The sequence below is a fragment of the Kogia breviceps genome, chromosome 13 (assembly GCF_026419965.1).
Source record: "Kogia breviceps isolate mKogBre1 chromosome 13, mKogBre1 haplotype 1, whole genome shotgun sequence".
NCBI lineage: Eukaryota > Metazoa > Chordata > Mammalia > Artiodactyla > Physeteridae > Kogia > Kogia breviceps.
In genome coordinates, this window is record NC_081322.1 from 53,246,272 (window position 1) to 53,274,018 (window position 27,747).

Consider the following 27,747-nt stretch of genomic DNA (forward strand, 5'->3'; position numbering starts at 1 on the left):
TTTCTCTGAATTCATTTATTTAAAGATAGAACACAGCCATTTGAAATCATGAACACAATATCAACACAGGTGGGAAATTAAATTGTTATACTTCATTCACATTAATAAATATCTTAAGCAAATGTAGATTTTAAGATTCATTAAGACACTAATGACAAAAGTAACTAAGAGTTTCTACCTAAGTTAACACTGATACTGCTTGATTTTCAGGTTGAAGATTATAATCTATATATTTCAACTGGATGGCAGCCAATACAAAAGCATCTTTTGAACTGTATAGTATACTGTAAGCAGTTTACAGCAGTCCATCATCCTCCTGGCCTGTCTGTGTAGAAGGCATGCTGGACACCAGCAACTCACATCACATAAATTATCCACCACTCACTAGGTGTAAAATCTATTACGCATATATTTGAATAGTAATTATTTTTGAATGCCAGTTGTTTTGACAGACTTGGGATTTCCCAGCTTTGCCACTGATTAGCTGTGTTTAAGCCTATGCTTCAGTTTCTTCATTTTTTAAATGAGAAAACTAAATGAGACTTTGTCTACTGAAGCCTATTTTGCAGTTTCTTCCTGTCAAAAGTTTATCAGCTCTGATTTTCAAAACGAAATTTCCAAGTGATTTTCAACCTCCTTCTAACCCATGATTATCCTTTCAAGACCTTTGTCTAAATCCTTCAGAGTTCCTAACCACTCCACTGAACACATTTTAACACATCTGCATGTGTTTATAATGACCAAAACAAAGTTCACTATGTAAATATGGAAGACCATCCCTACCCAGGAATCATTACAAACCAAATTGGGTATTCAATTTAGTACCCAGCACCAGCAATCTTTCTTTGAAAGCTCTATGTCTCAGTCTCCACCATAAGCTACACTGTTGTCAATCAAACACTCCATACCTGTGTAAGTTCCTTCTCTTCATATCAAGGGAAAAATCTGAAAAGATTTTTTAGAAAACTGGCATTTAACTGACTTGTTTATACAATTTTAGGATAGCCATGTTCTTTGCAGTATCCCGTAGGGCAAGGCATCAAATATTTCAGAAGGCAGCCATACATTTCTTTTTGTATTTTTCTAAAACAGCTTAAGTTCTAACACAATTTAAAAATCAAACTGTCAAGAAGTTTTGTTTTTACTCTTTTCACAGGTACTGAGCAAAGAATAAACCTAACAATGTCCACTTCTCCTAACTTACCACCACCAACATACTCAAAACTGCTTCAATCTAAAACCTATCAATGTGCTTGGCAAGACTATAATGAATAAAATGGCAAGCGGTAAAATCTAATTCATGCCAGAACACTGGAGAAGTTACATGGGAAGCACACACATACGCAACTTTACAAAAGTTGGGAATACTGTTAATTTCAAATAAGTGATGATCAAAGTGAGACTTTCATGCCAGAAGTCCCATTCAGTCAAAATCACGATTTGTAAGAACAAGTGGTGCCACCAGTGTCCAAACATATAGCACAATGCCAATCCAACTAGAAGAGATTTTCACCCAGACAGCTGTCCACTGACTTTTCATCTCACGAGAAGGCTCATACCTAAAATTTAAGGAAAACAAAAAGGGGAGAGAGGTTGGATTATCGGTCATCAAGCCATCAGGCTTCATTACTTCAGAAATATTCTTTGTATATAATTTTTGATAACAGATATATAGTTGCTGGACTAATTATCTGTTGCCTTGCTTTTCCACACCACTTTGATAGCTAATGTGAAGGTAAAAAATCAATTTCCTTTAAAGGAGTAGAGGAGATAGGCCTCTGAAATAGCTCTTTTAGATAATACTCAGAGAATCTTTATATTTTTCTGGCTCACTAATTACGAGATAGAGAAATGGAGTGTGACCTCTAGATAAATAAGAAATTGTAACATAAAGACTTACCAATTCTAAACTGTATAAAGAATATAATCTGTTCACAGTGTATATGGGAACCCCCTCCACCTTCTCAGATTTAAGAAACTGGGAAGGAAATACTTCCCAAAGTTAGCTGACTTCTATGTTGATGAAACATACCAAAAATATTTTTCATCTAATCTTAACATTTACTATTAACCTGATAGCCAAAGCTGTGAATTACTGAGCACTATTTGGGTTCTTATACCTTAAGAAGCTGCAGTGTAGCAATTTTTAAATGTATGTATTTTTCAATAATAAATGCTGGTAAAGGCTGCTCTCAAAGAAATAAAGCAAAGAATAATCTTTTCTCTACATCTTTTCCTGGTATTCAAAGCCCTCTTACAAACTGTTAAGGATATTATGCATTAAAAATTATTTTAAAAAGAACTGCCCTAACCATATAGTTCAACCTGAATCTTAAATCTTTCAGTAATCCTTTGGACAAAATTAGAATTTTTAATAACAAAATATAAACCACTATCTTCCAACTAACAGAAAAAACTTATTTTGAAGTGATAAAAAAACAAAAATGTTTTGAAGAATTCTAAGAATCCATCTATGTTAATGTATTTGCACCTCAATTTTGAAATCTTCAAAGATTTTAATAACAAAGTTTGAACAAAACAGAAGAAAGGTATCTTTTTATTGCACTATGTTGGGAACTGGTTAGTCAGTATTAAAAAGAAAAGCAAGCATTGTGTTTGATCAACTGTCAATGTGTATTTCCCTAAGCAATGTGTTAGTTTTATGAAACTTTATTTCAGTCTCTTCAAGATTTGGAAATATTGCAATGATTGTTATTGCTGAAGCAAGGAAATAAAGCCTGCATTTCTGAATCTGATCTCACTATTCATTTAGTTGTAAATTTTGAAATATACTGGAGGATTAAAAAGTACTCCATACCACATTTAACAACGGAATCACAAAAAAGCCATCAGATTCCACATGCAAAGTTTTCATAAAATATAAGTACCTGTACCAGTTGGTAAGGGTCATCATGATATAAAGCGAAGCCAGGAAAAGCATAAAGTGAAAGAAGGAGTAACTGTAAGTGACACCATCCCTTTCATTATCTACAGCTCGGTGAACATCATCTCTATCCTCCAGTGATCCGTCACTTCTGGCTCCACCATCTTCTATTAACGTTGATTCATCACTTGTTAGAGTCAGTTTATTAACCTGACTATTGTTTGAAGTACGGATGCTGCATGGAAGACAGTTTAGAAAGAGAGAAGGGAAAAAAAGGGGAATTTAAAGATTCATATGTGAATAATAGCTGGACTTCTTTTTAAAAAATGAAAATCCGTAATTTTTCTTACCTCGAATAAAACACACACAGTAAAAAGAGGATTAGTCCAATAATTCCTTGAGCATGCCACCACTGTACAGACTGCCCCTCCTTTGGGACAGTGCTTGTTGTATTATATCCAATTATGCTCAGTAGACTTGGGTTGCACTCTGTTTCTATAATGTAAATTAAAGTCAAATTAAAATGTCAGAATAGTATAAAAATTTTTTCAGAGCACAATGTAGTTCTTTTTAACTCTTATACTCCTGCAAATTCAAAACATTTTGTTAGACAAAGGCACAAAGATAACAAAAAAAATAAGACAACTTGTATTTATAGAGACCATTTTATAAAAATTTTATAGTGCTAATTTTATAGACATGCTTGGAAAACAATTTCATTTTCAACCTCATGCAGGAGCTGAGACATTAAGCTTTTTGTTGATCAGGAAACTGGTGAAATTTAGATGACCTATCTAAAGCATAGTAAAGCTCAAATAGAGTTAAGAATAAAATTCAGATATTTTAAACTAAAATGCACTGGCTTTTCTATTACAAACTGTGAGATAAACTTCATAAAATGACGACTCTTATTATCAATTTGCCAGACTACCTTGTTATATAGTTTATACCTAAAATCAGTTACTAGAATTTTAGCAAATAGTTTGTGGAAATGAGCAAACAAGGCATAATGCATAATGACCTAATGCTTATTCAGCTTCTTGACTCCCATAAATAATTTAAATGGGGTTGGTATCCACTTAAGTGTCCCACATATATTTTCCTCCCACAAAGCCAGATATGTCAGTTGCCACCTTATCAATGAAAAATGATTTTTATTTTTAAGCCATTCATATAAGGATAAACCCTAAAGCAAAGTTTTTTTCTAGACACTTACCTGGACAAATATAAGGAATCTTTCTCTAGTATACTAAAAAAAAAAAAAAAAAATTTCTCCAACTAGTGATAAAGCACCTATGAAATTTATAAATTCAATGAAATAGAAGATTCAGAAAACATTTTATAATTTTTCTTTATTCTGAGGAAGAGAGACCATTTTTTTCCTTTTCAAAAAACAGTACAGTTGACTCTTGAACAAGTGGATCAGGGGCACCAACCCCCTCACCCAGTCGAAAATATGCATATAATTTTATGGCTGGCCTCCATATCCAGCCATTCATATCTACAGATTGTGTAGTAATGCAGTACATATATTTGAAAAAAATTCATGGATAAGTGGACCTGTGCAGTTCAAGACTCTGTTGTTCAAGGGTCAACTGTAAGTATTAATTTCTAATTTGTTTCACCACAAATGACATATACGGGCTTCTACTCCCACAGGATGCAATAAAACTGGCCTATAAAAAGATTACAAAGACCAATTACATTCACTTTTAAGGTAATCACAGACAAAAAATAATAAGTGGAAAAAAACTATACTATTTACAGTAGAATCAACAAACATTTTAACAGCTCTTATTTCTTTCTACATATACTATCACATGCACTGTACAAATTAGGTATATTTCTTATAATTTTCATATAATTTCTTACAGTTTGGCTAGTGAAAGAAGAAACTAAGTGAAAAAATATAGCAATACATCAAAGATGAAAATAGTATTATTCCCATTCTCTTCATTTCTCTGTGAGCTTAATTTTACAAAATGACCATCTTTGAAAAAAGAAAAGCTGTAGGATTCATTAAAAAGAAACAAATCCAAGCGAACAAACATACCTGGTTCATTAGTCATGGCAGACCATGTCAAATACATTGTGTAGACTGTAATTACTGAAGACTGTAACAAACCAGATCTTGGTTGTGATTCCTACAAACAAATAAGCAAAACAGAAAAATGTTATCATTCAAGATTTAAGAAAACTTAAAAAATAGAATCTTCATAAACATTAATGAACTAATCCAAGCTTACTTGGATTTTTGGCAGTATAGACATTATAGAAGCACCAAGGCAGAGGAGCATGTTGACACTGATGAACGCTTTATTTTCTGCACAACTGGCTGGATGAGTATAGTAAACAAAAAATAGGATGATAGCAACTAAAGACAGCAGATAATTCAGAGCTGTAGCTGATAACAAAGCTGTGAAAGAAATACATGGGACAATTAGATTTTATCACTAATATTACAAATTAGGCATATGGCTCATTTTATAACCAATCTTATTTTATTCAGAAATATTACTTTAAGCAACTAACATTGTGTCAGCATTACACAGGCTATATAAGCAGGTAAGGATATTCTGAGCTTTATCACATTAAGAATTTTATAGTCTTTACATATAGCTCATGATGATGATGTGTTTTCAAGGACAATAACATACTAATATGATCTTCATTTATATTAATATTTACATAGTTTCCAAAACATTCAGATGCATTAGCCATTATTTTGAAAATACAGAAAAATAACTAGGAGGGGAATATTAAGGTTTTTAAAGAATGATAATTATTCAGTTGTAAACAAGGGCATTAAGAAAATTATTTTGTTAATGCTAAGCCTGCAAAACAATGCTTTTCCTCATCAACTAAAATTTTTTAAAAAATTATTCAAGAGTAAGTCATTATTATTTAATAAGACAACCTAAGTTTCTTCTATCACACACACACGTTTTAGTTTCCATGCTAATGTATGCTTAATATACACGCATTTATGTCGACGTGCCTCACTGACAGGGGATCCATCAAACAAATATTTACTGAATACCTACAAAGGCCCTAGGGATATAGTAGGGAACAAAGCAGAAACTCTTACAAGAGATTTAACATTAAAAAATGAGATATTCTATATAAGTAAATTTTCCTAATGACCAAAGCTCATTTCTTTGAATACCAAACACTTTATTTTAACCACTGAGATCGAATACCACAAACTAGTTGTATGAGAGAAAATATGAAGCTAGCAGACATGCTGGATTTAGCTTTCACTCTGCTATTTTTTTTAAATTGTTTTTTTTTTAGCTGACACTCAGATCATTTCACATAAAAATCCAGATTTATGGCTTCTTTTGGAAAAATCAGAAAAATTAAGCAACACTGGGTTCACATTTCCACAAGGCAACTAGTAGATGGAACTGAGCAGTAGCTATATGCATTTTAGATAAAGGCCTTTACACTCTCCAATTCATCACAGTCCCTTCTATTTGCAAAAGGATTGAAAATGCACTTAAACCTGGTTCTCCTCCCTCATTTTTGTTACCTGTTGTAAGCATCTGAATTTTGATCCCTGTTTTAGAGTATAACCACAGGATTCAAGCTCATCATTATAAATAAACATTAAATACACTACTGTAAAAATTCCCTTAGGTGTTAGTTACACATAAGGACATTCTTTGCCCTTACGCAAAATGTTTCAGAGTTGCTTTTTTATTTTTCCTGCTTGCTGATGTTTCAGAATTGTACCACTGTTTGTTCATCTATTTCTAGCAGTCCTCGTCCCTTTAATATTTACTTTTAACCTTCTGTAGGCTTCCAAGGAAATTAGGCTGTAAAATACACATGCATTCAGCAATAGGCTTTCGAACTATTTTAGCCATTCATGGTCTTCTGTATTATTTCCTGGTTCTTGGGTATGTTCCTAGTTGACATGCCAAAAACTCTCTCTACAAGTAAAGTTGCTGGTATAATGTGATAAGATGCCACTCACAAACTTAAGCTAAAAACCTCCTCACAGAAAATTATACCATAAAAATAGTGATTTTCCCATAGTCTACGTATCTGTTCTCACTTTCAAAGTTCAACTGTCATGAAGATGTTCTGTAAGACAAAAAGCTTACCTGCGTACCAACATCTTGAGTTCCCTTCTTCCATTTTTTCAACCCATGATTCATTCCACGAATGGGCAAAATCAATGAGTAAGACTAGCTGTATTAGAATGAAGCAAAAGGCACCTGCCATGCCTACATAAAACCACACTGAAAGAAAAAAAAAGCAAAAAACCATAAATGAGTGACTGGTTCACTTTTCATTATTTCATTTTCACAATCAATACACAAAAGGAAAAAGAATTTGCCAACCAGCAGGGGGGAGAAAAGGAAAAAAACAAAACAAATAGTTACAGTTCCAGGCAACAATTATTTCAATTTCCTTATAAAATAGCAACATCACACAGTTAAAGAAAAAAAAAAGATTTCTTACCAGTTGTAAAAGTTCCTTCTGGAATGAAGAAGGCCCCAATAATAATTGCAACTGCTGCAGCAAATTTAAAGAACCAGAATCTAAAACAAAAAGAAATAATTTTTTATTAATAAATATTCATTGAACAAGTAGTTTCAAATATGAAATCTTTGAAGAGCTATTCTTAAAGAATAGATACACTTTATGTGACTATTCTTTCTGAGGATATCCTGAAAACGAGAAGTAAAGAATATCATGTAAACTATTTTAGGACAGTTTTAATTCATTACGATAAAATGAGACTATTAGTTTCATTTCACAGGTTTATTTTACATATACACCAATAGCTATTATAATTGGTGTACATGAAAGTGTAAATAAGGTACACTGTACATATGAATAGTTTTGAAAACACACAATAAATGCCTGGAAAACAGATTTCCACTAGCTAGCCAGATGAGCTGAAAGAACCAGAGAAGACATAAAAGCTTCAGAATTCTGCCACAGAAAGGAGCAAGAAATGAGAAGCAAGTGTTCAGAGTCAGAGAGAACCCTAGATGTAACAGGATCAATAACCTTATCTGAAGACAACTAGTAGAGATGTGAGGCATCTGCTACTTCAAATGTGAAAGCAGCAATGCAAAACTACAAGGAACATGAAGAATCAAGAAAACATTTCACTGCCAAAAGATAACAATAATCCTGCAATAATTGAGCACAAAGGCATAAAGTCTCGCAGTCTAGCAGATAAAGAATTCAAAACAGTGGTTCTGAGAAAACTCAATGAGCTATATAAGAAAATACAAAGATAATTCAACAAAAACCAGGAAAAAAAATATGAATAAAATGAGAAATTCTTTTAACAAAGAGACAGAAATTATAAAAAAGAACCAAACATACTCTGGAGCTGAAGAATTCAACAAAAGACATGAAAAATACAACAGAGATATGCAGAAGGGCAGATCAAATGGAAGACAGAAAAAGCAGAAAGGAATTTTGATATAACCCAATCAGGGGTGAACAGAGAAAAAAATGAAAAAGAGGGAAGAAAGCCTCAGAAATCTATGGAATTCAAATATTAGAATGAATGACTGGGTTCCAGAAGGAGAAGAGAGGAAGAATGGGGCAGAAAGTTTATTTAAAGAAATAATAGCTGAAAACTTCCTAAATCTGGACATCCAAGTTCACAAAGCTAACAGATCACACAGCTCAATGCAAACAAACCTTTTTAGCCATATTATATAATGAAATCTGTCAAAAATCAAAGAACAAGAGAAAATCCTAAAAGCAGCTAGATGAAAAAAGATTGTAATCTACAAAGTCATTTCCATCAGTCTCTCAGTGGATTTCTCAGTAGAAAACCCTATAGGCCAAGAGAGAGTAGTAGAATGACTTTAAGTGACATACTCGAAGTGCTGAAAGGAAAAAAAATGCCAGCCAAGATTACTCTGTCCAGCAAAGTTATCCTTCAGATACGAAGGAGAAATAAAGATTTTCCCAGTCAAAATCTAAGGAATTCACCACTACTAAACCTGTCTTGTAAAAAATGGTGAAAGGAATTCTTCAAGCTGAAACAAAAAGACACTAAACTAGTGACATGGAAACATACAAAAGTATACAACACACTGGTAAATGGAAATACACAGATTTAGAAAAATCTAATTCTTTAATAGGATGGTGTGTTAACTATGTAACTGTAGTATAAAGATTAAAGATTAAAAAGAGTATTAAAGGGCTTCCCTGGCGGCACAGTGATTGAGAGTCTGCCTGCCGATGCAGGGGACATGGGTTTGTGCCCCGGTCCGGCAAGATACCACATGCCGTGGAGCGGCTGGGCCCGTGAGCCATGGCCACTGGGCCTGTGCGTCTGGAGCCTGTGTTCTGCAACGGGAGAGGCCACAACAGTGAGAGGGCCGCGTACCGCAAAAAAAAAAAAAAAAAAAGAGTATTGAAAAACAATAGCTATTATAATTGTTTAATGGATATACAATATAAAAAGAGATAAATTGTGATATTGAAAAAATAAAAGAGTAAATGGGTAGGGCTTTTGTATGCAACTGAAGCTGCTATCAGCTTAAAATGGGCTGTTTTATCTATAAGATGTTTTATGTAAGCCTCATGGTAACCACAAAGCAAAAACCTAAAGTAGATTTACAGAAAATAGGGAAGCAGACCATACCACCAATTTACAAAGAAAATCACCAATTTACATAGGCATTAACAAAGAAAAAAGAAATTATGGAAATATGAAACAGCCACACAGCAATGAATAAGATGACATTAGTAAGTCCTTCATATCAATAATTATGCTAAATATAAATGTAATGAATTCACCAACCAAAAGGCACAGTGGCTGGATGAATTTTTAAAAAAAACAACTGAAAACACATGAAAATTATTCATTTATATTTTTAATACAAACAAATGGAATAATAACTCATGTTTGTGGATCTGAAGAATAGTTAAAATGTCCATACTACCCAAAGCCACCTATAGATTCAAAGTACTCCCTATAAAAATTTCAATGCAACTTACAAAAAAATAGAAAAAACAATCCTGAAATTTGTATGTAACTACAAAAGACCCCAAATAGACAAATCAGTCATGAGAAGGACAAAGCTGGAAATATCACACTTACTGATTTCAAACTATACTACAAAGCTACAGTAATTAAAATAGTACCATAAAAGTAGACACATAGACCAATGGAATAGAATAGAAAGAGCTTAGTAATAAACCATTCCACTTTGGATCAATGAATATTTGACAAGGGAGTCAAGAACACTCAATGGGGAAAGGACAGTCTCCTCAACAGTCTTGGGAAAACTGGGTAACCACAGAAAAATGAAAATGGGACTCCTTTATTACACGATTCACAAAATTAACTCAAAATGAATTAGACTTAAACATTTAAGACCTGATACCATAAAAGATATCAATACTAGAAAGATGCTGGTACTGGGAAGAAGAAAGGAAGGAAGAAGCTCCACGACATTGGTCTTGGCAATGAGTTTTTGGATGAGACAGCAAAAGTACAAGCAACAAAAGTAAAATCAAACAAGTGGGACTACATCAATCTAACAAGCTTCTGCAAAGCAAAAGGAACAATCAACAAAATGAAAAGATAACCTACAGAATAGGAGAAAATATTTGCAAACCAGGTATCAAAAAGTGGTTAATATCAAATATATATAAAGAACTCATACAATTCATTAAAAAAAAAATCCAATTAAAAAATGGACAGAGGAACTAAATATTTTTCCAAAGAGGACATACAAATGGCCAACAGGCATATGTAAAGGTGCTCAACATTACTAATCATCAGAGAAATGTAAATCAAAACCATTATGAGATATCACCACCTCAGACCTATTAGAATGGCTATCATGATGACAAGAAATAACAAGTGTTGGTGAGAATGTGGTGAAATGGGAACCCTTATGCACTGTTAGTGGGAATGTACACTAGTTCAGCCACTATGGAAAACAGTATGAAGGTTCCTCAAAAAATATAAAAATGGAACTACCATACAATCCAGCAATCCCACTTCTACGTATATATCCAAAGAAAGTGAAAACAGGGTACTGAAAAGATATCTACACATCCATGTTTATTGCAGAATTATTCATAATTGGCAAGATATAAAAACAACATTAAGTATCTGTCAACAGATGAATAAAGAAACTGTAGCATAAATACACAACGGAATATTATTCAGCCATGAGAAAGAAGGAAATACTGTCATTTGCAACATGGATGGACCTTGAGGGCATTATGCTAAGTGAGATAAGCCAGACAAAGAAAAACAAACATTTATGATATTACCAATATGTGGAATCTGAAGAAGAAAAATGTACTTTAAAGCTTCTAAGAGACTAGATCTTAACTGTTTTTGTCACAACTAAGAAATAATAATTACATGATGTGATAGAGGTGTTAGCTAATACTATAATGGTAATCATATTGTAATATATAAAAGTATGAAATTAACACTTTGTACACTTTAAACCTAACGCAATGTTATATGTCAGTTATATCTCAATTTTTAAAAAAACATTAAGTGACATGAGTGTTTAGTGCATGCTTTGAGAAGAATGTTATCTCATGAAATGACTGTGATAGCCATCCTGTAAGGCATTTTGAGAAGTGTTTAAAAATACATTTAGTAAAGATGTTTTAAAAGTGCAAAAAAAATTAAAACTAAAACAACCAGGGCTTCCCTGGTGGCGCAGTGGTTGAGCGTCCGCCTGCCAATGCAGGGGACACGGGTTCGTGCCCTAGTCCAGGAAGATCCCACATGCCACTGAGTGGCTGGGCCCGTGAGCCATGGCTGCTGGGCCTGCGCGTCTAGAGCCTGTGCTCCACAACGGGAGAGGCCCGTGTACCGCAAAAAAGAAAAAAAAAAAAAAACAATGACTCGGGGAACAAAATAAAATAAAATCAACCTGTCACAGCACATCTTTTTTCATTAATATTTATAGTTCACTTGTTCATTCTTCCTATCTTTGGTAGCATGTTAATAGATAAGCAATAGCAATTATTCCAAAAAAAATTTTTAATTTATGGGGGGGTGATAAAATTCAAAACATTCAAAATTGAGTGTGAGAAGTAGTGCTCTAGATTAAGGGAGACTGATAAAAGCGACCCTGAAGTTTCTAGGTTGTTCAGTATAACCATTTAGAAAATCAATCCATCACCTTGTTTCAAAGGAATAAAGATTTTCATTTTGGCTGCACTGTACATCTTAGGAAATGAGGTTAGTTTTATGTAGTGAGATTGGCCTACAAAAAGCTAAGAGGACAAGGAAGAATAAGCTCCTCATTATTAGTCACAGATATGATAAATCTTCCTTTTTAAGATGAAAATACAGTTGACCCTTGAACAATGCTGGAGTTAGGGATGCCAACTCTCTGCATGGTTGAAAATCCATGTATAACTTATAGTCGGCCCTCTGTATCCAAGGTTCCTCATCTGTGAATTCAATCAACTAGAGATAAACATGGATTGTGTAGTACACTGTAGTATTTACTGTTGAAAAAAATCTGCGTATAAGTGTACCTGCACAGTTCAAACCTGCGTTGTTCACAAGGGTCAACTTTATTAAACATTATGCAGAGACTATACCAATAAATGACCCAAGGCTACTATTTAATATTTATATTTCCAAATTCCAACACATTCTCTAGTAGAGGCAAGAGGATTTTCTTACCTTGTCATTCATGAATAAAATAATTCTGCAGGTTGTTCAAGTTTATTTTACTTTAAACTTTCTTTAGACAGACTCAAAATTACTGAGAAGAGACTATCCAGACTTTATATTGAAGTTTATTAAAAACCTTACCCATTGTGTACTGCAGCTCTAGGATCACTGCTGCTCTTCACTTTGATCATTAACAGAGATAGGAGAAGGTAGAACATAGCCAAGCCAAAGCACAAACGGTACACAGCTTTATAGCCAACCAGAATATTACAAGGGACCACTCCTTTCTCATTCTCACAAAATCCAGGAATCTGAAAACAAAACAAGAATTTGTGATCTAGAATTTTTTCAATAAAAAATAAAATTCTGTGTAATCAAATAGTTTAAGGTTTAGAAAACTGAAGTTCACTTTACAGTTTATGCTGAAATGTAATCAAGGTAAGTCTACACATTTTCGTAAGACAGAAGTGTAACTCTTTTTTTACTTTATGTGAGCACCGGATAAGCTACAAATGCCAATCCTAAAGTGGATGCTTATTTAAACTTGCAGACTTATTCTAAGTTTTTTTTAAAACTTGCATTCTGGGCTTCCCTGGTGGCACAGTGGTTGAGAGTCCGCCTGCCAATGCAGAGGACACGGGTTCGTGCCCCGGTCCGGGAAGATCCCACATGCTCCTGAGCGGCTGGGCCCCTGAGCCATGGCCGCTGAGCCTGCGCGTCTGGAGCCTGTGCTCCGCAATGGGAGAGGCCACAGCAGTGAGAGGCTCGCGTACCGCAAAAAAAAACAAAAAAAACTTGCATTCCACTTGGATATACTGAATCACATGTATAAGAGAAAAATACAATCAATAAAAGTGTAAAGAATCAGAAAATAACTAAATCAGCTTCTAAATACTAAAGAGAACAATGATGGCATTTTGAGTTTTGGTCCCTCATTCTACAAGTGCTATTTATGATAATGGATGGATGTGGATTAACAGCAAAATGGCTGGCTGTATTTTTATTTTTTAACTTAAAATCTTAAAAAAGACTGATGACCATTTCAGAAAATCACACTGGAATCAGAATAAAAGAAAGTATTTTAAAAATATTTTTAAGTGAAATAAATGGGAGTAAATACACTATTCACATATATCAGAGTGAATTACTGCTTCTAGAAACGTTAAAGCAAACCAATATGCCAAAATACAACTGTTAATGTGTGCCTTTAAAATCAAGAACCTAAAATTATATTTAAGTTAATGCAGGTGCTCCTTCCTTTTTGCTAGCTCCTGTACAGTCTATAAGCTCTTTGTTGGTCTCACTTGAACCCTACTTTCCCAACTTAGTTTAACAATTATGGCAATATGTACTTACCCATACTCACTTGCAACATGTACTCACTAGCACCCTTAATTATCCCATGCCCTCAAATGAGAGCAGCACACCACCTGGCTAATTCCCATCATTAAGTTTTAATTCAATCACCTATATTAGTTTAAGTTGCTACAGTAACCACCTCCAAATATAGGTGACTTAAACAGCAAAGATGTATTTCTTGCTCACGTACATATACATGGTTGGTTGTACTTAATCAACTAAAAGAATCCAGGCTGCCAGAGAAGCCACCATCTCAAATGATATACAGGTTGTGACAGAAAACAAAGGAGAATCTGCATTAGCAAGTAGAGGGTGATGTTTATCACTTCTACTCATAACTCACTGACCAGTATTAGATATAACCCTACATATCACAAGCACTCTAGGAAATGCAATTCTATGATGACCTTCAGAAAGCAGAGAAGCAGAAATACTGGGGGTTACAAACTAACTAACACCTATCAACTAAACCGTTCATAACAACAGTCAACTGGATCCATGACAAAAAACATATGAATGTCTTCTGCTTATACCAAGGACCTGAATATCATTAACTGAGCATCTACATATGCCATGTACAAGCTCATTTCCCAAACTTACACTATTCTTCCTTACCCCAAAGTCAACCCTAAGCAGACAACTATGGTTTAAAATGGAGGTTATATGACAAACACTCTCTCAACCTCAAATTTTCTATTGTCATTCATTTTTCCTTGGAGGAAAAGTAACTTCTATGAGCCTTCCCTTGATCACATTCTCTCTCACGGGTTAGATCCCTTATGACTATTCTCAAAATACAAATAATTAAATCTCCCCAGCCTAAAATCTTCTTTAATTCAGCCTCCCTCTAAGACTTATATCTGCATTACAAAACTCCTTAAATCAGCAGTCTATTCTCATTGGATACATTTCTTCATAGCCATCTAACTCTCCCTCCCAATCCTTCTAGGCCAGCACTCTATAAATGCTTTTTCAAGACACTAGACATATACTGGCTGTCAAATCCCAAGGCTACTTCTTAATCCTCACACTCCTTTACCTTTTTTACACAGACATTATGCTGTCATACTTAAGACTCTGATCCTAAGGCCTACTAAACAGATTCTTGGTTCTCTTTTTTCATTGTTCCTTCAGAGGTTCCCTTTTCTCCACCAACTCGCTCAAGAGCTTTTGTCAAAGCTCTAGCTCTCCTCACTCCAAATGGTCTTCTTCAGCATATGCTGCCATAGTTTGAATTTCATCTCTATCTCTAATTTCTTTTATGAGTTACACACAAAAATTTTTTACTTCCTGCTGGACACACACACACACACACACACACACAATGTAGTGCAGTACCCACAAGCCAACATATTATATACTAGATTATACCTTCCCCATCTCTTTGCACAACCTGACTCCCTGGGGGAAAAAAAAAGTTTAATAAAACACCTTTTCTTTCTTTTTTTTTCCTGAGTTAACAGCAACAGTTTCCTCTAAGTTATCTAGGATCAGAACCCGGTTATTATTTATTATTCTATCACTGCCAATATTTAAATCCAGATTCAGTCAATTCTACATTCAGAGAATTATTTCAGGCACTCTATATGCCCTTCTTGATTACACCATTCCAACAGCTGCCATACTTAACTGCTGCCTTCTATCCTAATTATCAGATAAATCTTCCTAAGGCATACACACTTAGTTCAAAAAGTTTTTATCCTCATTCTGCTTCCTGTTTTTCAATTTCTGCATACAAAAATTTACTGATTATTAGAATGTTCCTTTTTCCATGAGACCCACAGTGATTCTGACATTTCCCTAGTTAGAATTACTGATTTCCTCATATTAACACATTTTCTGCCCTACCACCAGAGAATTTTAATAAACTGCCTTTCACTGTTTGTCTTTCCTAAATGATCATGAACTCCTAACACTTGGATTAAGTATTCTTCCTTTTTACAGTACTCTTTTTCCAATACACAAGAGGCAGTTTTATGTACATACATACTAAAGGTTCAGTTAATCATTAAAAAAAAAAAAAAAAAAAACCTAACCTTATTTAGTTGTTCTTCCATTCCAGGTATCAACATTACACAAGCTATACACACTCCAACAAGCAAAAAAAGTGCATAGATCAACCTAGTTACAGTGGAGTTGTTTCCACTAGGACAGCATCGGCACAGCAAACACGGGGCACTGCCACACAAACATGGTATCTAGAAAAAGAACATTAAAAATCAGTATAGTTTAAAATGATACAGTGAAAATTTACATTCTATCTACTCAAAAAAGAAAGGATTGAAGTTAAAGTAATTACCAAGAGATTTGGTTCACATATATTATCTATCAACTATAAAATTTAGTAACTTCTAGGTAAAACTGAAAGTAAAACCAAAAAGTGCTTGCTCTTTATATCAAGCAAAATTAGTAAACTCAGTTAAAACAACAAAAGGGGAAAAAAAAAAACAGCAGCAGCAACCAAAGTTTAGCTGAGAAAAGGAATGGAATATTCATACTTACAAGCTGATCTCCAACTCCTGCCTTTTAACCCCAGAAATCATGCTGGTGAATTCACAAAAGTCTGGTATTTCTCAGATACGCCAGAGGAGGATAATAAGTGAATTGATATCTTTTCCCTCTTCTGACTTGGTGGTAGTGATAACAGTAAAATTTTCTATTAGAATCAGGCAAAACAGGATAAGTGAACAAGTGGGGCTAGCTAGCGTTGTCTAACAGAACTCCACACTAAACTAGTAGTATATCCTAGGGGAATAGAATATCTCTCTCAGCAGGAGAGGTGAATACTACTAACGGAATTTTAACAATATCTCAGAAAGGCAAAATGAAAGTATCCTCAAAAGAACTGAATATAATCTAGGCTGAGCTCCACCATACCATCAGATAACACAGAAAGGGAGTGTTGTAACACACTGCTGTAACCAATGTAAGGTAGGATAAGAACCACTTATACTAAACTTCAGTAAGATAAAAATAAATGTCGTGGAAACAATGCAAACACACTTGAGCAAAACATAAAAATAAGCAAACATGCCCCCTCAGACAAAAAAAAAAAAGGCATTTGAAAAATCCAATCTGAAATAAAACATAACTCAGTAAGAAGAGGCAAGTCCCTAAAATTGGTACACCTGAAGCAAAAGGGAGAGCTCAAAATGAAAAGAATAGAACCAGTTGAAAAGGAGGATTGCAAGGCTGAGAAGAAATGAGAAGGGGAAAAACATGCTTAAAAAAACAGTAATTAACTATCATGGAACAAAACAAAAACAGCTGAAAATAAAATCTGATTGATAAATAAGGTATGGGATAAGTAACATAAACGCAAGCCAAGATGGAGTAACAGTGACCAGACTTACTCTACTGCCTTAATCAAAGGGAAAAAAATAATGAAACAATGGTTTTTCAGACAATTAACAATAGGCAATGTAGGACACTAGTTTCTGAGAGAGATGAAACTGTGAACTCTATGACTGGCCCAATCTTTCTGCCAGGCCTTGAGCAGTTGTAAGGCTATTATTATTACACAGTATTGGGGGGCGGGGGGGGGGGGGGAATAAGTCATAAGGCTAAAGCCACTCCAGTCTCACTTAACAAAGCCTAAAAGCAAACACTGAAAAGATCAAATTCTCTTCAAATAACTCACCTATGTCTAAGAATAGGGCCCAAGAATGTTTTTTGAAAATACAACACATCCAGCACCCATCAAGGTAAGATTTACAATACCTAACAGCAAATTAAAAAACTGGTAGTCATGCCAGTATGGAAAAAACAACCTACAATGAGGAGAAAAGTCAATAAATCAAAACCAACCTGAAATTACACGACTTAATTCAGTTATAAATAATGGCACTCTAATGTTATTGTAATTATACTTCATTTGCTCAAGTAGAGAACACAGCATATCAAGGAAAGATATGGAAGATAATTTAAAAGATCCATATCAAACTTATGGAGATGAAATATAAGATCTCTGAACCAAAAAGTACTTGATAAGACACTGCAGAAAAGACTAATGAACTTGAAGACATAGAAAAAGAAATGATCCAAAATTAAAGAGAAAAAAAAACTAAAAAAGAAAAAAAAAACAGAGGATTAGTGTTGTGACACAATTTCAAACAGCCTAATATATGTGAAATTGGGACTCCTGAAGTAGAGAGGAGACAGTAAAGTCCTTTTTTTTTTTTTTTTTTAAATTCATTTTATTTACTTATTTATGGCTGTGTTGGGTCTTCGTTTCTGTGCGAGGGCTTTCTCTAGTTGTGGCAAGTGGGGTCCACTCTTCATCGCGGTGCGCGGGCCTCTCACTATTCTGGCCTCTCGTTGCGGAGCACAGGCTCCAGGCGCGCAGGCTCAGTAAGTGTGGCTCGCAGGCCCAGTTGCTCCGCGGCATGTGGGATCTTCCCAGACCAGGGCTCGAACCCATGTCCCCTGCATTGGCAGGCAGATTCTCAAGCACTGCGCCACCAGGGAAGCCCAGGAAAGTCCTTTTGAGGAAGTAATTGCCAAAATGTTCCTAATCTAATGGAAACTATAAACTCACAGATCCAAGAAACTCAAGAAAAGCCCTAGCGATACAAACATAATGAAAACTACACATCAAGTCACATCATAAACTGCTGAAAAACAATGATAAACAGAAAAATCTTAAAAGCAAGCAAAATAATAAAGGCACATTATATAAAGAGGAACAAAGAAAGGTACTGACTTCTAGTAAGAAATACTGCAAGCCAAACATCATCACTGAATGAAAAAAAAACTGTAAGCACACAAGTTTATACTCAGCAGAAATATCTTTCAAAAATTAAGGCAAAGTGAAGACATTTTTAGGCATAGAAAAAAGAATCCAAAACTAACAAATCTAAACTATCTTTCAAGAAGGAAAGTTACACCAGCAGAAATGTGGATCTACACAAAAGAAATGAACAAAGGAAGTAGTGTGTATTTTTCTCTTACATCAAAAGGTTACTTTAAAAGATTATTTTTTTAAAGCAAAAATAATAGCAATGGGGCTTCCCTGGTGGCGCAGTGATTGCAAGTCCACCTGCCGATGCAGGGGACATGGGTTCGTGCCCCAGTCCAGGAAGATGCCACATGCTGTGGAGCGGCTGGGCCCGTGAGCCATGGTCGCTGAGCCTGTGCATCCAGAGCCTGTGCTCCACAACGGGAGAGGCCACAACAGTGAGAGGCCCACGTACCACACACACACACACATATTAAAAAAGCTATGTATTCTGGTGGTTATAACAAACATGGAAGTAAAATGTGTGACAATTACAAATAGACTGGAAGGACTTCCCTGGTGGTGCAGTGGTTAAGAATCCGCCTGCTAATGCAGGGGACACAGGTTCAAGCCCTGGTCCGGGAAGATCCCACATGCCGCGGAGCAACTAAGCCCAAGGACCACAACTACAGAGCCTGCGCTCTAGAGCCCATGAGCCTAGAGCCCGTGCTCCACAACAAGAGAAGCCACTGCAGTGAGAAGCCCATGCACTGCAACAAAGAGTAGCCCCCACTCGCTGCAACCAGAGAAAGCCCATGCAGCAATGAAGGCCCAATGCAGCCAAAAAATAAATAATAAAAAAATTAATTATTTTTTTTATAAAACAAATAGGCTGGAAGAGAAGACATTCAACTATACTACTGTACACTTAAATTAGAAATAAAGTGTATATCACACAAAGGTAGATTGTAGCTAAGTTAAAGATAAATACTAAAAACCCTAAAGTGACTTCTAAAAAAGCAAAACAAAGAAATACAGCTAGTAAGCTAAAAGATATAAAACAGAATACTAAGAAATGGCTAATTAATCCAAAATAAGGCAAAAACTAAGGAAAAGGGACAATTAACAGGCAGGATAAACAGAAAACAAATAGAAAGGTGGTTGATTTAAGCCTAAACATAATCTATAATCACACAAATGGACTAAACACTCCCAATTAAAAGGCAGATTGTCAGATAAAGATCCATCTTTTTTACAAGGAACCCACTTAAACACAAAGACACAACTGGTTAAAAGTATGAAGAAAAAAGTATACATACATATATATACAAAAATAATACATACACACATACATAAATACATACACACATACCACGCTACAGCAGCATCAGACAAAGTAGACTTCAGAGTAAAGAATTTTACCAGGGATAAAGAGGGCCATTTCATAATAAAAGGGGACATATCGATACATGGAAATATGGGATATTCATGGAGGAAACATACAACATACAATCCTAAATATTTCTGCATCTAAAGGAGAACTTCAAATGCATCAAGGAAAGAATAAAACTAAAAGGAGTAACAAACAAATCCACATTTATGATCTTTCATTAATTGAAACAGAAGAAACCCAATAAATATATAGAAAACTTGAACAACATTATTAATCAACTGTGTCTGACATTTAGGAAATACTCCATCTAATGAAAGCACAGTAAAAACTATTTTCAAAAGCACAGAGAACACTTAACCAAAACAGACTATATTATGGGCAATAAAACAAAATCTCAAATCTCAATAAATATAAAATTATTCAAATCATACATGGATTTTTGGTCCACAATGGAATTAAATATTGACCAATAACAGAAAGATATCTCTGGAAACTAAATAGCATAGTCTAATTAACCCACAGACAGAAGACATCAAAGAATAAATTAGAATGAAAATAATAACATATCACATTTTTGGAATGCACCTAAAGCAGTGTTTAAAAGAAACCTATAGCATTAAATGGCTATATTAAATAAGAATAGATATATCAAATCACTGACCACCTTAAGTTATTAAATGAGCAAACTGTAGCCCAAATAGGCAGAATAAAGATAAATCAATGAGGTAAAAAACAGGAAACAAGGAAGTCCGTGAAGCTAGTTTTAGAAGAACATTACAATTTAGAAACTTATATAGTCAGACTGATCAGGAAAAAAAACAGCAAGAGAGTGAACACACAAATCATCAGTGTAGGAAATGAGAAGACATTATTACAGATCTTACAAGCATCAAATGATTATGAGAGAAAACTATGAGCAATTTTATTCAATAATTCAACAGCTTAGGGCTTCCCTGGTGGCGCAGTGGTTGAGAGTCCGCCTGCCGATGCAGGGGACGTGGGTTCGTGCCCCGGTCCGGGAAGATCCCACATGCCGCAGAGCGGCTGGGCCCGTGAGCCATGGCCTCTGAGCCTGCGCGTCCGGAGCCTACGCTCCGCAATGGGAGAAGCCACAACAGTGAGAGGCCCGCGTACCACAAAAAAAAAAAATAATAATAATAATAATAATAATAATAATTCAACAGCTTAGATAAAATGGACATAGCTCCAAAAACACAAATTACTTAGTATAAATCTAACAAAGTATGTACAAGATCAATATCAGGAAAACTACAGAATTCTGATTAGCAAAATCAAAGAACAACAAAAATGGACAGATATTCCATGTTCATGGATTAGGAAGACTCAATATTGTTAAGATGTCAGTTCCTCAAACTTGATCTACAGACTCAATGCAATCCAAATCAAAATCCCCACTTTGGCAGTTTCTTACAAAACCAAACATTTCTCACCATAAAATCCAGTAATTGCATTCCTTGGTATTTAACTAAAGGAGCTGAAAACTTAAGTTCACACAAAAACCTTCAAATGGATGTCTACAGCAGATTTGTAAATGCCCAAACTCGGAAGCAAATGAGATGTCCTTCACTAGGTAAATGAATAAATAAACTCTGGTACATTCAGACAGTGAATATAATTCAATGGTAAAAAGAAATGAGTTATTAAACCATGAAAAGACATGGAGGAACCTTAAATAGATATTACTAACAGAAAGAAACCAATCTGAAAAAGCTACATACATACATGTATGGTTCCACCTGTATGACATTCTGGGAAAGGCACAACTATGGAGACAGCAAACAGATCAGGAGTGGGGAGTGGGTGGAGCGATGAACAGGCAAAGCACAGAGGGGATTTTTAGGGCAGGAAAACTACTCTGTATGCTACTATAATGCTGGATACATGTCATTATACATTTGTCCAAATCCATAGAATGTCCAGCACCAAGAATGAACTCTAATGTAAACTATATACTTTGGGTGATTATGATGTGTTGATGTATTGATAGGTTCATTAATTGTGACAAATGCACTACTCTGGTGGGGAATGTTGGCAATGGTGGAGGCTATGCACATGTGGGAGCAGGGGATATATGGAAAATCTCTACCTCTCAATTTTTCTGTGAAACTAAAACTGCTTAAAAAAATAGTCTTAGAAAAAGTATACAAAAGGATACATTGTGATCAGGTGGGGTTTAGCTGGGAAAAGGAAAGAATGGTTAAGCTTTTGAAAATCAATCAAATCAATTCACCACATTAACAGACTAAAGGATAACCATTTTGGCCATCTCAGTGAATGCAGAAAAATCATTTGAAAAAACTCAATACCCATTCATTATAAAACAAACCAAAAAACTTTAAGCAAACAGAATGTCGAGTTGATAAAGTACATTTACCAAAAAAAAAAAAAACCCCAAAAAACAAAAAACTATAGCTGTCACCCATACTTCATGTTGAAAACCTGAATGATTTCCCTTAAGATCCAAAACTAGGCCAAGAATCTCTGTTCTCACCACTTGTATTTGACTGCACACTGGAGGTCCCAGCCAATATAACAAGGCAAGAAAAAGAAAGAAAAGGTATATACTTTGGAAAGGAAGAAATAAAACTGCTTTCTTCCACACATAATTGTCAACATGAAAAACCCCAAAGAACTTACAAGAATGTTACTTGAACTACAAGAAAGCTGAATAAGGTCACAGGACACAAGATCAGTATGGACATATCAATTATACTTCTGTGTACTAGCAACAAACAATTGAAAACTGAAATTAAACCAACAAAAAGAAATACTTAAGTATAAATCTAATAAAATATACACTAGCTTTCAAATGATGAAAATTAAAAAACACTAATGGAAGAAATCAAAGATCTAAATAAATGGCAAGATAAACTGGGCTCATGGATAGGAAGAATCCATATTAAGATATCAATTCTTTCCAAACTGATCTATGAATTCAACCCAATTCCAATCATAATCCCAGCAGGAGTTTGGTAGAAACAAACCAGCTGCTTCTACAACTTTTATGGAAAGGCAAAAGGACTAGAGTGGCCCAAAGTACTTTGAAAAAGAACAGAGTTGGAAGACTCACACTACCTGATTTCAAGACTAACTTTAAAGCTACAGTACTTAAAATAGGGTAATTTAGGCAAAAGTATGGACACATAAAAGGAACAGAGTTCAAAAACAGACTTAAACACATATGGTAAAGAAGTTTTTGACAAAAGTGCCAATACAAATCAATATAGAAAGAACAATTACTTCTACTTTTTGAAGGACACCATTAAGAGAATGAAAAGACAAGCCACAGACTTGAAGAAAATATTTGCTGGTGGGAATAAAAAACTAATATGACCATCTTGGAACAGTTTGGCAATTTCTTGTAAGTCAAATGTATATTTACCATATGATTTGGCAATCCTACTGCAAGGTATTTAGGTAAACAAAATAAGAAGTTATAGTCACAGAAAAAAAACTTTAGAGGAGTGCTTACAGCTACTTAATCACCAAAATCTGGAAATGCCCCTCAAGTGGTGAATAGACAGACAAGCTGTGGTACATCCAAGCAATGGAATACTATGCAACAATAATAAGGAAGAAACTACTAATACACACCACAATGTGAATGAATCTCAAATGGATTACACTAAGTAAAAGAAGCCAGTCTCCAAAGGCTATATATGCTGTATGATTCCATTTACATGACATTCCGGAAAGGGAGGACTCTGAAAAAAACAGGGATTCTCCAGGATGGGGATGGCATAATTCTTTAAGGTGATAAATGTTCTGTAGTGGTTACACAACTACATGATCTGTCAAAACTCACAAAACCACATACTACAAAGTATGAATTTTATGTAAATTATATCAACTAAAAAATGACAAAAATAAAAATAGGAAAATAATATGGAAGGAAAACTAAGACAATATAACATGAAAGTAACTCATGCCCTTAAAATAGAGAATCCTCTAAATAAATAAAACAAAAAAGGACATTCAAAGATATAAAACAATAACAATGGCCTTAAAGAAATAAATCTGTATTTTCAAAAGAACTATATTTTCCAGAAAAAAAAAAGTGATAAAAGATTTAAAGTCAGACATACTTGGTTAATTTCAAAGAAAAGTAAACCTCTTCAGATACCCAAGCAGAAGAAACACTTCAACTGTGTATATGAGATGTGTTGGAAGGGAATGACTACCAGGGTGGGATAAGACAGAACACAATTCATAGAAATAACTACAAAGTCCTGAAGGAAATGGGTATACTATTATACCAGTCTACAATGTCTCTCAAGAACATATGAGGCATTTTTAAATATGAAAAAATTCAGGGATTTCATCATCCATAAATCCTTTTTGAAAAAATCTACTGGATGACCAAATTTGGTCAACTATGAGATGACATTAACATTAAAAAAACCCCACAAAACTGGGAGAAGCCATGGTAAAAAAGAATGCTTTGAGCTTTGAATCCATTTAAGTGTAGAACTGTGGTTTTCCATCAGAATCATGAGGAGAGCATATTAAAATAGAATGCTGGGGCCCAGTCAGTGTTTCCAGTAAGTCTCCTAGTCTGCTGATGCTACTGGGTCTGGGATATTTTAAGAATGACTGGTTTAGTTCTAAGATTAAACAACTGTGGGAATTATGGTTATAACACAATACAGCCATATATAAAAAATAATACAAAGGAATTCTGGTTAAAGATGGCAAACTGAATATATGAATTACTTTAGAAACACCAATAAAATGAAAAATAAAAGGATTTTTAACAGAAGGAATAAACTTAAAAACTAAAAAAAAAACAAAACCCAGAAGAAAAAACCTGGAAGGAACAAAATAACTGATTTAATGGGTCAAGAAGGTTGAATTATAAACCATCAAAGGAAAAAGTTAATAAAATTTGTATAGAATCCTCGAATACATGAGGAATTGGTGGCACCAGGTGCCTCCATCCGTGAGTCTGAAGGTAGAGGTGAAAATAGGATGATTAGTTGAATGCCTTTTTAAAGAGCAGTTAAGACTCTTAAATTTCATTCCCTTTCTTACACTGGCCAAGTGAAGAGGATAAAGCAGGATTTCTCAAGCATGGCACTACTGACATCCTGGGCCAAATAATTCTTGGTTGTTGAGGACTATCCTGTGTATTGTGAAATATTTAGCAGTATCCTACCCACTTGATGCTATTAGCACCCCCTATCCCAAGTTGTGACAATGAAAAATACCTGCAAACATTGCCAAATATTCCCTGCAGAACAGCTGAGAACTACTGCTCTAGAAACACCTCCTTAGAGAACTCTTTTTTAGAACCTCTCCTGATGAAGAAATGTTTACTTAACATTCAGCAATTCCTTTACTTTTACATTCTTTTGTTAAATTCAGAAAAAAAATTAAATTCTTTAAAAATACATATCCACCATGCTACCGTTCCTTAATAGGGTATTTTTGTCTGTTCATTCATCCAACTGTATATATGCATTGAGAGAGAAGTGTTATTGGTGGTGGGATTTTGTTGGTGACATTTACATTTTGTACCCTGCACTGCTTGACTATTCATAACAACTTTGAATCATTTCTATAAAATCAAGTCATTGTACTAAAAACTAAAAATCTAGCAGAGGCTGCACAAAATAAGCAGTTAGGAATCACAAGCTCCTTCTTCTCAATTACTTAACTACATTAAATATCTTGGGCAAAAAATGATAGTTACTGTATATAAAGTACAATGATTCAAAAAGTCAATGCTATTCACTAACAGCATTGTAAGATTGGGGTGGGGAAAGCACTTAAGTAGGCATGAATTGCTGGTAATGTAGTTACAGGATTAGGCAGGAGGTCCACAGATGTTTATAATAATGCTTAAAGTAATCATCAATCAAATAGCCATGCTTGAACCAAGGATTAAGATCAATCTAATTCTAGGCCACTTAACAGCAAAAACACAAAACAGAAAAACCACAAAATGAAATTTAAAAATTAACACTCTAATCTCTATACAGTAGTGTTACATGTAATCTTTTTTAAACTTTTTTTCATAGTTGAGGTATTTTCTACAGTTTTATAAAACAAAAAACCTTTACAAAAATTGATTAAGTCTAAAGAAACTTGAGCAAGGGAAGAATGAAGGTCATTTTAATTCTGACTTAACTGATCTAAGTTAATGACTTACTATATACAAATAACAGGCCCACTTGATAAATGGACAAAATCTGACTTTACAAATCGAATTAAACATCCCCCAAATGAAGACAATTCTATAGTAATCATTTTGTAATACATTTGAATTATTACACTAAATATGCCTCTTATAAGATACTCAGTGGGTTCAAGTATATTCTCTACTTTCTGAGCTTTGAAAGAAAGAAAAATATACCAGCTTTCCACACCGAACTACAAGAAAAAATAACATAATCAAGACAATGACCTGGGTTGGAGTAACCTCTATGTATTATTTAACTAAAATTTAATACTTATAGCTCAAGCCATATCAAAAACTTTTTAAAAAGAGCTAAGGTATGTAAAACAATAAAAATGCTGGCTAACGTATATAATGGGGTCATCTGAGAAGTCAGACCAGCAATTGTTATAAGTGGAATTTATAAATCATGGATTAAAGAAATATGACTTGAACCCAAATATCTCGCCCCATATTACAAATATCTTTATTAACTGTAAAGTCAATTTTTGTCTATTGGGGAGCGGGGGAGTGGTTATATCAAACTCAAATTTATTTGTACCACGTGAAACAAGAAATCTTGCCACTATAATGAAGAATGGCGTCACTCTAACAACGCTATCTAATCAAAATGCAACGTGCACCTAATTAAAAGTGAGATGTCAAATGATGCAAGCATCTTTATGTCAAAAAACAGGTATTTAATACTACAGAACTGACCAGCTTTTTCAGACACATAAATTATTACTTGAGAAGTACGTAATTTTCTCATACCATTGAGGTCGAGGACCCAGTCGCAGAGTTAGGACCATTTAAAAAGGATATAACTATATCAGTATTACTGCCAAGCTGCCCTACATATCCGTCACTTATTTGTAGTCTGCGCGACAGAACAAAGAGGCCGACATGCCTCCAGGGGTGACAGTGCTGCAGTCTAAGGTCGCTGGGAAGAGATAACGAGAAGAGATGGGGTACTCCACAAAAGGAAGGGGCCTAAAACTTTTGTAGAAATAGCCTAGGCAGACATAAGAAAAATAGGACAAAAAGGGGCCTGGAGGAATCGGGAAAAGCTTTCACGAAAGACGGGTGGGGGAGGGAGACTAGCAGCTCTCTGCTACACTTCTCCCATCGAGGTCAACTTCTCATGTCCATTGCTCCTCACGGCCACCCCGGTCAGCTCTTCGAAAGACTCAGGGCCCCGAAGCTGAGTCGGAGTGGCCAGACGAGACAGGGACAAAATGGGGAAGGAAAGCACTGCCCGTTGGGTGGGGTACAACGGTCCCGCTGGGCCTCACCCAGCCCAGCTCTGGTGCCTTTCTTCTGTCTCTCACGCTAGCACCCCGAAGGCCGCTAAAAACCACCTTACCCAGCTCGCCATGGAGCACAGCCCCAAGACGCTCCCCATCTCCACTGCGTCGCAGGAGCAGCAGATGCCAACAAGATGGAGACAGCTCCTCTCGCCTTTTCGTGCTTATTTACTAACTACAAGCCACTTCCGGCGCAAAGCCCACCCCGCCCCTCAACTTGCGTCACTTCCTTCGTGGCCTGGGGAGAGGGAGGGTGGAGT

The 27,747-nt window shown here is 35.1% G+C and overlaps 1 protein-coding gene across 1 annotated transcript; it reads right to left on the reverse strand.

The window, feature by feature from the left end:
* On the reverse strand, positions 1-27,747 carry SERINC1 (serine incorporator 1). Its single transcript, XM_059083889.2, has 10 exons — positions 27,547-27,747; positions 15,929-16,090; positions 12,675-12,844; positions 7,355-7,434; positions 6,994-7,131; positions 5,131-5,300; positions 4,938-5,028; positions 3,235-3,379; positions 2,889-3,119; positions 1-1,559 (listed from the first exon to the last, which is right to left on the reverse strand). The coding sequence occupies exons 1-10, from the start codon at positions 27,583-27,585 to the stop codon at positions 1,424-1,426; spliced, it is 1,362 nt and encodes a 453-aa protein (XP_058939872.1). The 5' UTR covers positions 27,586-27,747; the 3' UTR covers positions 1-1,423.

What these genes read in the sequence shown, in the direction of transcription:
- SERINC1 (XM_059083889.2), bottom strand. Translation starts at nt 27,585, where the DNA reads ATGGGGAGCGTCTTGGGGCTGTGCTCCATGGCGAGCTGG. An exon ending in AGAAGGAACTTTTACAACTG is followed by an intron (nt 7,132 to 7,354) that starts GTAAGAAATCTT and finishes TTTTTCTTTCAG; the next exon opens with TGTGGTTTTATGTAGGCATG. An exon ending in CTATACTGCCAAAAATCCAA is followed by an intron (nt 5,029 to 5,130) that starts GTAAGCTTGGAT and finishes ATTTGTTTGTAG; the next exon opens with GAATCACAACCAAGATCTGG.